General features: G+C 40.0%; 1 protein-coding gene across 6 annotated transcripts in view; it reads left to right on the top strand.

Moving 5' to 3' along the window:
- LOC126461919 (intersectin-1) overlaps nucleotides 1–12391 on the top strand; it is a 310794-nt gene that overhangs the window by 95278 nt on the left and 203125 nt on the right. For all 6 annotated transcript variants that reach the window (XM_050096034.1, XM_050096037.1, XM_050096036.1 and 3 more), the window contains exons 8-12: nucleotides 63–289; nucleotides 669–819; nucleotides 9178–9300; nucleotides 9437–9575; nucleotides 9654–9968. In XM_050096034.1, the coding sequence (XP_049951991.1) occupies nucleotides 63–289; nucleotides 669–819; nucleotides 9178–9300; nucleotides 9437–9575; nucleotides 9654–9968 (955 nt within the window). The remainder of the gene's footprint in view (nucleotides 1–62; nucleotides 290–668; nucleotides 820–9177; nucleotides 9301–9436; nucleotides 9576–9653; nucleotides 9969–12391) is intronic.

The raw sequence follows: 12391 nt of genomic DNA, 5'->3' as shown, positions 1-12391 counted from the left end.
TTATCTATTTCACTGTTATTAGGACATTCAATCATAGTTGTTACATTTATGTTTTTGTTCAGGGCACTAGCAGATATGGATACAGATGGAAGACTTTCTTGTGAAGAGTTTGTTCTTGCTCTTCACTTGTGTGACATGGCAAAAGCAGGGGAGAAGCTACCTGCTGTGCTTCCTCCAGAGCTTGTACCACCAACATTCCGGAGGCAGCGACAGGGAAGCCTTACTGGAAGCATTACGGGTTCTATAGATGCTTCTGAAAATAAAGATGCTGCTGCAAGTATCTCCACTGGTAGGTTTTATTTCTTGCTTATACTATTGGGACAAGTCATGCTTAGTTATTACATACTGCATTATAATTGCGTTTTCTTTCTTTGTACTTTTGTAATATACAGCTTTTACTAAAAGAATTTCATGAATTGTCTTGTTAGTCATTAAAAATTAGAGCTGTGCTTTATTGTCACAGTATTAGATGGTGATGGCGATGGTGATGGTGATGGTGATGATGATGATGACTATTTGGCATTGATTTTAATATGTGTCTGTTACTCATTTTGTCATTTGGCGTGTGTGTGTGTGGGGGGGGGGGGGGTTTAACAATATTGTGTACAAAAAAGGCTTGAACAACACTTCTGCCAAATTGTCAAAATGTTATAACTATGTTTTTGCAGTTACATTTGAAGATAAACGGAAAGAAAACTTTGAGAAAGGCCAAGCAGAATTGGAGCGAAGACGTAAAGCATTGTTGGAAATTCAGCGAAAAGAACAAGAGGAACGTGAGCGGAAAGAAAAAGAAGAACAGGAAAAAAGGGAGAAAATAAGGTTTGCAATTTTTGTTGTTGGTATAATTACATTAGATAATTAAGGTATCTTTTGGAATAATACAGATTATAATTAGATTTGCTTTATATCCGAAACAGAAGTGATGTGCTCACATTGTGTGGTGTTGGAATATTTATAGAGATACATGTTAAATTGAAGTATTATCTAAAGGCTTTGGATGGGTGGAGAGAAGATAACTGAAAAATAAGGACCACTGTCCTTGGGACATGGGAGGTAAGTAGAAAGAAGACTGAAACTACAGTGAGGTATCTGATGTAAGGGGTGACTTGAAAGAATGGGAAATTTTGAAACATATTGTGAGGTAGGTGGCATCGAATGACATGTGGAATGCTGCTTGCAGTGCCTTGCCATTTAATAAACAGAAAACATGGAACAGAGTGCAGTGTGCCTTTGTTGTAAAATCCTGTTACAAGAATGGAAATGTGGGGACCACGCCTCAAGAATTTCAGCATCATTTCAACATCAGGCAGCATGGTTGTGTTCCCGCAGTGCGTGCAGTCAGGATCTGAGTCAGCAGCTCTGAAGCAGTGCGTTCCACATTGAAGAAGCAGTCTTCAGGGAGAGCCTGAACTGCTCATATAGGAGACAATATTGAGGATGTGTGAACTGCTTTCGTAAGAAGACCACGGTGCACTGTTAGATGTCGCACACTCCCTCTATACAGTATTCAGTGAATACTGAAAGTGCATTTAAAGCTCAATCTGTACACACTGCAGATTTTTCAGCAACTTCAATCCAACAATCTGCAAATGTGAAGAAAACAATGTACTGAATGCATGTGAAGCTCACTTCCACTTCAGTGGCTTTTTCTATAGACAGAATTTTTGCTGTTGGTCTCAGCAAAATTGACCTCAGTTACATGAGTCTCCAAGTCATTGAGCAGTGTTACAGGCCCCTACTTTTTTTGAAGATGATGATGGCTGCATGACCACTGTATCATCTGTTTGATATAGTGCTGTGATGGAAAATTTTGTTGTGCATGAACTACCCCACTTTCTTGCCAACATTTGGTTTCAACATGACAGAACAGTGGCACATACAGCACAGATATTGATGGGAGCTCTGCAACGATTGTTTGGTAACCGTGTCATTTCAAGGCACTGACATTGCATCGCTTGACATGACAGCGTGTGATATTTATTTGTTTTTGACAGAACAGTGGCACATACAGCACAGATATTGATGGGAGCTCTGCAACGATTGTTTGGTAACCGTGTCATTTCAAGGCACTGTGACATTGCATCGCTTGACATGACAGCGTGTGATATTTATTTGTTTTTGTGGGGCCCCCCTTAAGAGTACTGTTTCCTATACTCCACCTGCTACCACTGAAGAACTTAATGGAAGAATACGAGAGGAAATCTTTGGGATTGCTATTGAAATGTTAGGTCAAGCCCTGCATATTTTCATATCAGGCTGCAGGAGTGTATGTGCTGAGTTCGAGCTCATCTGTCGGATATAATATTCAGGAAATACAAATGCTTGTGACATTCAGTAATGGCATACTCTGTATTATACATAGACATAAATAAATATGTGTAAAATAATTGTGCTCATCCTTTAATGTCCATTCGGAAATTTAATGTTCATTTGAGTAATTCTGTATAATGTATTATGTGGTGGTTAGCAGATACTAAGTATGTTAGTGAATTTGTTGCACTAACAATTACCACTGTGGAGCACATTAACACAAGTAGGTATTTTCCCATATAAACTTGAATATTCAGTGGTAAGGACTCTACACAACAGTGTGCAAATGTGTTTTTTATAGCACAGGCCTTTATCATTTTGCGTGTTTTTGAAAAATTTTACAAAAGCTATCAGCAGCAGAATATTCAAATAGTTTGTTTTGTACAGGTTTGTAAAATAATCACAGTTTGGTTTTAAGAACGATTTATCAGTGTACCAGGTAATAATACCATGTTGTGTGAGATTATGGAACATATTGATGACCTATGACCATTGTGTGTTAGAATCTTGTAAGTTAACAGAGGCTTCTGATAATGTACAGCACAATGTGTATTTCTATATCAGCTAGAGTATTATGAAATTCTGGTAAATCGTTTCATTCCTTTATAAACATTCATAACTTGTCTTCAACTGTAGCAGGCAGAAAATTAAAAATCTGTTGTCTCTGTGCAATACCACCTGGGGTGCAGACTGCTCTGTTCTCCTGCGATTGTATCAAGTGCTGGTCCAGGACCATTTAGACTATGGAAGTCCTGTCTGTGGTTCTGCGTCACCTTCGACGTTGCAGATACTAGACTCCATCCACCATTGTGGGATCCAACTTGCGACTGGTGCCTTCTGGACTAGCCTCGTACTTAGCCTTCTTGCAGAGGCAGGGATTCCACCACTGTGAGTTTTGCGCCAACAACAGCTGATATCTTATGCGCTCCGCATTCGCTGCACCCCAAAGCACCCTAATTATGGTCTCCTTTATCCAGACACGGAGATCACCCTAGCGCAGTGGCGGCCACGGTGTGAGCTTACTGTGGCTGCCTGCATTCTGTCGCTCTTTTCTGAGCTCCAGTAATTCCCTTTACCGACTCTTTTCTCCGCTCATGCACGTACCCTCCACGGTGTGTCTCCCGACCGCAGCTCTGTCTTGATCTCTCAATCACTTCAAAGGATTCTGTCCCTCTGATGGCTCTTCACCACCAGTTCTACTGTCTCCTCAGTTCCTTTCAGGGTTCAGAAGTGATGTATACTGATGGTTCCAGGGTTGCTGGCCGCACTGGTTTTGCTTACACCTAAGTGCTATGCACGGAACTTTGTTCCTTGCCAGATGGCTGTAGTGTTTTTACTGCAGAATTGGTAGCCATCTTGCGCGCACTGGACCATATCTGCTCCTGCTCAGGACAATCCTTCGCTATCTGTAGTGACTCATTGAGCGGTTTGCACGCTACCAGCCAGTGCTTCCCTTGCCACCCCTTGGACATTGCTATCCAGGACTCCCTTTCTCTCCTTGCTCAACGCAGATGCTTGGTGGTTTTCATTTGGAGCCCAGGCCATGTTGGGATTCCTGGCAATGAACTTGCCAATCAACTGGCTAAATTAGCTACTACCAGGCCATCTCTTGCTACTGGCATTCTGGAAATAGATCTTCGCTCGGCATTACATCTTCAGGTTTTGGGCCTTTGGGATGCAGAAAGGCACACACTTTCTTCGCCGAACAAGCTCAGCGCCATTAAGGATTCTACAACTCCGTGGCAGTCCTCCTTATGGGCCTCTCGTAAGGTCTCTGTTGTCGTATGCCAGCTCTGCATAGGCTATACTTGGGTGACTCACGGTGATCTCCTCCGTCTTGAGGACTCTCTCTCTGTCGTTGTGTATCGATGTTGACTGTGGCTCACATCTTATTGGACTGTCTCAACTTAGCCACCCTGCGATGGACTTTTAGCTTTCCAGACTTGCTACCCCTGGTGTTGGCCGACACTGCATCAGCGGCGGATCTTGTTTAATGTTTTATTCCTGATGGGGGTTTTTATCGCTTTATTTAAGGGAGGAACCTTCCACGTTATTGGTGAGTGGGGGGGATGGTAGGCCCTCTTGCTCCCCGCTTCGCCCTGACTGGATTGACTTCAACTGGGCTTAGTGGTTCACCCCGGCCCTCTGCCTTCCCATTCCATTCCTTATGGGGTCTGTTATGTCCTGAGAGTCTCTCTTGTCTCCTGTGCTTCTTCCTTCACATCCCTGTTGTAGTCACTTTCTTTCCCACACCTCTTCTTCCGCCCTTTTCCTTCCTCCCTGTCAATAGTTTGTCATTTTATAGAGACTGTAGTTCCCTCTTCTAATATGGGATTTTATCGGTTTTAGTTAATCTAAGGTTGGAAGGAAGGATAACCGCGTAGTTTGGTCCCTTCTCCAACCAACCAACCATTGTGCAAAATGTCTACATCAATAAAAAAATTGAAGAGGTTGCTTATGCGTACAGATGTTCTTCCTATTCACCATCTGTACACACCATAAGGTAGCTTATGGATTATGAATGTAGACATAGATTCAGGTCAGCAGCTCATGTTTGGAGAAGCAACATACTGCCACTTGATTGAAATAAAATACAGCCAGTTTCTTAAAACAGTTTCCAGCAGAAACTAAATGTAGCTACTTTTGTGATTAGAATATTGCCCACAGTTGACACCAGTGATACACCAAAACTTATTACTTTACGTACTTCCATTCTCAGATTTCATGTGGGACAATATTTTGAGACATGTTAGTTGAGATGGAAAGCCTATTTTTAATCAAAAAACCAGGAATCTAAACCCTAGGTGCTATTAATTCATAAAGTCCATGTACACCTCTGTACTTCAGTGTAAGGATAAGTGTTCCCATTTTGACAGACAAGACGTCTTAATACTATGAACTTGTTTAGAAGAAACAACAGTATCCATTCAGTAATGCAGGAGAGGATCAATCTTCATATCAGGAAAACACCCATAAGCCATTTGTTATATATATTTGCTGCGGCACATGTACCATAGGAGTTGGAATTAAAAGGATTCCCAGCAGCAAAAGTGCAGACATACTTTCAAAAAATCATTAAAAGAAATAAACTAACACTCTGGAAAGAACAGATTGTTTGTCACCACATAGATGAGATGCTGAGCTGCAGACCACCACAATCCAAAGAACTGCTAAAATATTGAACTTTCAAACAAAGTGCTTCTGAAGTAGAAAGCATGTGAGCAATCATGTGCTCTCTCTCTCTCTCTCTCTCTCTCTCTCTCTCTCTCTCTCTCTCTGGTTGCTGGGTGCTAGAACTGCTAGAAAGCTCAATACTCAGCTACATAAAATACACTTTGAATTAGCTAATCTCATAAAAACATCAGCCCACTTCAATGGCACCACCCAAGAAATCACGTCATTCATAGAAACACAAATGAAAATGAAGATAGAAACACAAAACAAAAAGCTTATTTATGTAATAAAATCCACAGAAGACTGAATGGATGACCCAACACAAATTGACAGACTTGTCAATTCACTGACAGAATTAACAAAGCATGAAAGAGAATTATTTGAAAAGTGGGCACGACGCATCATAAACACAAACAAGTCACACACAACAGCAGAAAAACCTGATCACAGGATCAGAATATGTAACAAAACAAGAAGAAGAAAAGTTGGAAATCCCAAATTTCAGTGCCAACTCGACAAGGGAACTGGTAGCAGAAGAGATACAGCATCTAATCAAGCTGAAAACAGTAGAACAAAACTTATGTGTAAAACTAAACAGAAAACTGCAAGAAAATAATCATCCAAGGCAGATAAAGGAAATACCTTGGTACTTATTAGTGGAACAGAATACATCGACACAGTGGAATAATTCAGATAAGAGAACATAATCATTAAATTAATCAGTGAACCTACCATGAGGTACCAAAGAGACATACAGGAACTTCTAAAAACCCTAAAAATTACCATCACATAAGTTAAAGCGAACTAGATGACACACAATAATTCTGAAGCATCGACAGTGATACTTTACAAAAATACACACTCTCTCTCTCTCTCTCTCTCTCTCTCTCTCTCTGATTAGACTGGTAATTAGCATAAAAAAATTGCACCATCTTATAGCTAGACACACACACACACACACACACACACACACACACACACACACAGTGCTACATAAATTGCACAGACTGATAGAAAAGATAAAACATAAATGTACCACGAACAGCAAACCAAATATCTTTTGATATTACAAACATGTACACAAAAGTGCCAGTAGGAGAAACAATCAGCTTTAATGAAAAAACGCCTGCAGATACAATGGAACACAACAAATGCACACATTGATGAAACTGGAGCCTTCCTAAAGGTAACAGAACAGAACTACTTCACTTTCAACAAGGCGTTCTATCTGCAGGAAGAACACCTATCAATGGATTTATCTATCAGTGGTCTACTTGCAAACATATTTCTGAACTTCACTGAAAACAAACTATTCAGTTATAATTCCAAAAGAATACAAGCTTGTATGCTGGTAACATTGTGTGAATGACATTATTTGTTTGATAGCTGTAACAGACACTAAGATAAAACAACAACACACTGACATAGACACAGTTCACCCTAATGTAGAATTCACTATGGAGAGGGAAGCAGACATGAAGCTTAATTTTTTACGCATTGCCATACACAGAATAAACAACAATTTTAGGATATTCAGGAAACCTACAGCTTCAAATATAACCATTCCAATTGACCACAGACACACAAACTTTCAAGTTTAAGATGCATGCTACACAGGCTTAACAGATCTCCACCAGACAAACTCAACTAGACACAGGATATAACACAATACGCCAGATAACCAGGGAGGATGGGTACACATCTACGGCAAAAAGCCAGAATATCAGCACATGACAAACATGGGGAATAAGGAATGCCTTACAAAGGATGCAGCAGGGCACATACTGACATACAGCAACAAGCATTCCACAGGGTGGGGAGCATTCTGAAGAAACAAGGGCTAAGAGTATCTTCCCATACAAGCAACACACACAGAAAAATCTGAACACTAAGAACACATTCACAGACAAGTTTTCCAAAGCAGGAATCTTTATGGAACAGCGTAATAAGCAAACTTCCTTTATCAAATATTATTAATTATGCATTATGTCATTTTATACTGTAATTTACTTAGCAGTAGTTATTAAGCAAGACTAAGTGATATTGTCCTAGCAATGTAGCCTGTCAGTCTGTATTATTATGTGCTTTGATTGCATTGCTCATGTAGTCACAATGACCACAGTAACCATAAATAATTATGTTTACTCATTGGCCTATATCATACGTACAAACAGTCAACTAAAATATGATTTTCTGGACCAAGTAAATAAATCAGTTAAACTGTACTTTACGCCAATCTGTCTACAGAGACCAGACATGCAAAAATTGTAAAACTAGATATTCTGAATACCCCAGAGCTTAAACAGTACACACTCCACTTTTGCAGATCTCGTACAAGTAAACCACCACCCAAACATAATTGAGACTGGTCTTAAAAACCTCAGAGAAAGCGGTAATCTTTATTAAAAACGCACAACAGGGGAGAACCTACAAAATCCAAATAGTGGTACAAGGAAAGAAAGTCTTTAATGAAAATACAACGCTGTGCAACAAAACACTGTTTGCAAGTGCAACGAAGCACTGTTTGCAATGCTCAGTGGATTATACAAAGACTGCCCATGTGTTGGCAGCTGAGGCTCCTGGCAGACCTCAGTATGCTTCGTACTGCCAACCCATACAGCTACAGTGCTACGAGTGTTTAGAGCATGACTTCCTGATTGTGGTGAGGTACTCTATGGGGTCGTGAGTAACACCACCACAATGACCATTTTGCACATGACACACTTTCAATAAAAGAGGGCATAAAAATGAAAGAAATGTGTTGAGTTTTATAAAGGGGCTTCATAAGTGGGGACACCCTGATAAGAGCAGTCACAATTTGTTGGAAAGATTTGATCTCAGGATAAAATAAGCTTGATGAATGTATACAATAAATGCAGAGAACAAATTAAAATGATGATTCTACAGAGTGAAAAAACCATGCCATTAACTTTTTTAATTTTCCATGTTATCTCAACATGTAGAGCCTGTGTTTATCCATCTAATGATGTGCCCTTATGTCTATCACCAGGAGAGCTTGCAATGTTACAGCTCAGCACTCTATTGTAGAGTACAAAGATTGATAAATGTATTGTAGGTAAGATGAAAGTTCATACAGTGATGATAGTCAACTGATCATTGCTGCCAATACTGAGAAGAAAATGCACTATTTATGTAAAGGGTAAAATAGTTGACATTACGAAGACCTTATTCTCAATTTTCAAGGATGAAATTGCCCCAGCTATTACAATAGGGAGAATCTTGCTCGTTAGAAGTGAGAATAATGTCATTCCACTTGACTTACCCTATAAATGATGGAGTCTGTATTGAAAATAATGTTTCTCCTAGCTTGGAAGATGAAACTAACAATAGTTAACAAAAACCTTTAACACTGTGACAAACAGCCTCCTCAACCACTAAAATTATCGGAAAAGCAACCACATTAGCATGTAAAGTAGTGGACAAAATGAAAAGCCCAAAAGCCTAGTACTGAGTGATCGGATGGAATCCTTTGTGTTTTGGATAGTCGTTCCAGTTTTTATGTAACTTACCTATCCCATCATTTTGTTAAAGGACATACAATAATTATATCATTAAATGCCTTGTGTTGTCATTGTTTCTGCATGATTCATGGGCATCAGTTTTGTACATGTTCCTGACGACTATGTTAAAATGATACCAGAACTAATTTGGCTATTTTGTGTGTGTGTATAGGCAAGAACAGGAGCGGCGAAGGCAGCTTGAATTTGAAAAGCAGTTACAAAGGCAAAGAGAAGCAGAACAGGAAAAAGAAGAGCAAAGGCGAAGAGCACAAGAACAACGTGAAGCTGCAAGAAGGTATATTAGAATTTGATACATAAATTTATTTTAAACTGATTGAATGCGTTTTGTTGTTGGACAAACAAGTCTGTAACCACAAACTAAGTAAAGCAAGAGAAATTAGGGGTTGCTCATATTGTAAAATTCATTTCAGGGAAATGGAGCGGCAAAGGCAGCTGGAGTGGGAGAAACAGCGGTGTCAAGAATTACAACAGCGCAGGCAGAAAGAACAAGAAAAAGTTTTGCAATTAAAAGCCAAGAATCAGAATCTCAGCATTGAGTTATCACAGTTGGTATGCTGAATATATTTGATGTGTAAACTGTATTATAAATGTTAACAGGATGTATTTTAATTGTACTCACTTTTACAGAATGAAAAAGTGAAAGAATTGTCTCAGAAAATCAGTGAGACAAGGATTGGAGTGTCTGGCGTAAAGTCAACAATTGACGGGATGCGTAGTACTCGTGATTCGCAGCTTGCTGAAATGAGTGCCTTAAAGACCCGACTGAAGGAACAGAATCAAAGGCTTCTTACATTGAGTCAAGAAAAGGCAAGGCTAGAAGCTCGCAACAAGTTAAATGCAGCTGCCGATTCTGCTAATCAGGAGCAAGTAAAAATAGCTTTCACCAACAAACAAATTACACTTAAGCAGTTACGTGATAGGCTACAGGATCTCCAGAAAGAGGCAAGTGATGAATGTCATGCTTTCCTACTCTGCAATATTTTTATATCTAGCTGCATCTTTGAAACTTGTGTATGCTGGTTCATTTATTAAATTAGCCTTTCAAATTAAACCCATTTGTGCGAATTATAGTCTCATAGGGACCAAAATGATGAAAAAGTCGAATTTAAAATTTTGTGATCTGTACTAGTAAAACTTCATATCTGTTATAGGTAATAAATTTTTTCCAGCAAAACCTTTTTCAAAATATAGTGCTCTGTTAACTGAACAACAGTCATTTGGAATATTTGAATTATCTTCTGTCACACAGAATAACAGTATTGTCTAAATAATATCATCATACCATTAAAAAAAAAAATTGCACTCAAAATCCAATAAATATGTATTCAGAAGTGGCAATTTCTTCATTTTTGAAATCACAGGTTTATTTGTGGCATGCAGTTTTCCCCTGTAACTATATACAGGGTGTTTCAAAAATGACCGGTATATTTGAAACGGCAATAAAAACTAAACGAGCAGCGATAGAAATACACCGTTTGTTGCAATATGCTTGGGACAACAGTACATTTTCAGGCAGACAAACTTTCGAAATTACAGTAGTTACAATTTTCAACAACAGATGGCGCTGCAGTCTGGGAAACTCTATAGTACGATATTTTCCACATATCCACCATGCGTAGCAATAATATGGCGTAGTCTCTGAATGAAATTACCCGAAACCTTTGACAGTGTGTCTGGCGGAATGGCTTCACATGCAGATGAGATGTACTGCTTCAGCTGTTCAATTGTTTCTGGATTCTGGCGGTACACCTGGTCTTTCAAGTGTCCCCACAGAAAGAAGTCACAGGGGTTCATGTCTGGCGAATAGGGAGGCCAATCCACGCCGCCTCCTGTATGTTTCGGATAGCCCAAAGCAATCACACGATCATCGAAATATTCATTCAGGAAATTAAAGACGTCGGCCGTGCGATGTGGCCGGGCACCATCTTGCATAAACCACGAGGTGTTCGCAGTGTCGTCTAAGGCAGTTTGTACCGCCACAAATTCACGAAGAATGTCCAGATAGCGTGATGCAGTAATCGTTTCGGATCTGAAAAATGGGCCAATGATTCCTTTGGAAGAAATGGCGGCCGAGACCAGTACTTTTTGAGGATGCAGGGACGATGGGACTGCAACATGGGGCTTTTTGGTTCCCCATATGCGCCAGTTCTGTTTATTGACGAAGCCGTCCAGGTAAAAATAAGCTTCGTCAGTAAACCAAATACTGCCCACATGCATATCGCCGTCATCAATCCTGTGCACTATATCGTTAGCGAATGTCTCTCGTGCAGCAATGGTAGCGGCGCTGAGGGGTTGCCGCGTTTGAATTTTGTATGGATAGAGGTGTAAACTCTGGCGCATGAGACGATACGTGGACGTTGGCGTCATTTGGACCGCAGCTGCAACACGGCGAACGGAAACCCGAGGCCGCTGTTGGATCACCTGCTGCACTAGCTGCGCGTTGCCCTCTGTGGTTGCCGTACGCGGTCGCCCTACCTTTCCAGCACGTTCATCCGTCACGTTCCCAGTCCGTTGAAATTTTTCAAACAGATCCTTTATTGTATCGCTTTTCGGTCCTTTGGTTACATTAAACCTCTGTTGAAAACTTTGTCTTGTTGCAACAACACTGTGTTCTAGGCGGTGGAATTCCAACACCAGAAAAATCCTCTGTTGTAAGGAATAAACCATGTTGTCCACAGCACACTTGCACGTTGTGAACAGCACACGCTTACAGCAGAAAGACGACGTACAGAATGGCGCACCCACGGACTGTGTTGTCTTCTATATCTTTCACATCACTTGCAGCGCCATCTGTTGTTGAAAATTGTAACTACTGTAATTTCGAAAGTTTGTCCGCCTGAAAATGTACTGTTGTCCCAAGCATATTGCAACAAACGGTGTATTTCTATCGCTGCTCGTTTAGTTTTTATTGCCGTTTCAAATATACCGGTCATTTTTGAAACACCCTGTATGTGTGTTCAGATTCAAACTTGTTGTTTTCTTGACGGTCTAAACTGCTGCATCTGTAATTAAATTTGCTTTGTAACTTGACGGTACAGTTCCATGGTCATTGTTACTGCTGCAGTTATGCTTGTGCTGAAATCTGAAAAACTTTACCAAATTTCAGCTTTCTGCAAATGAATATTTGCATTGTTCAAACAAATTTCGGACTTGCAGCCAGCTGCAAGCCCGAAATTTGTTTGAAAAGTCAATTCGCCGGGAAAATTTTAAAATTCACAATATTTGCATTACTTTTTCACTCGGTTACACCATATAATATATCACAATATACAACTTCTTGCATTACATGGCTACATAATGCAGAAAAATTTCTTAGGAATATTTTGAGTTCTGGCATTTGAAACTGACTTTAGCCTAATGTTAAT

Source organism: Schistocerca serialis, chromosome 1, assembly GCF_023864345.2.
Source record: "Schistocerca serialis cubense isolate TAMUIC-IGC-003099 chromosome 1, iqSchSeri2.2, whole genome shotgun sequence".
In the NCBI taxonomy this organism is placed as follows: Eukaryota; Metazoa; Arthropoda; class Insecta; order Orthoptera; family Acrididae; genus Schistocerca; species Schistocerca serialis.
Note: the sequence above shows the minus strand (reverse complement) of the source record. Positions and strands in the feature narration are given on the sequence as shown.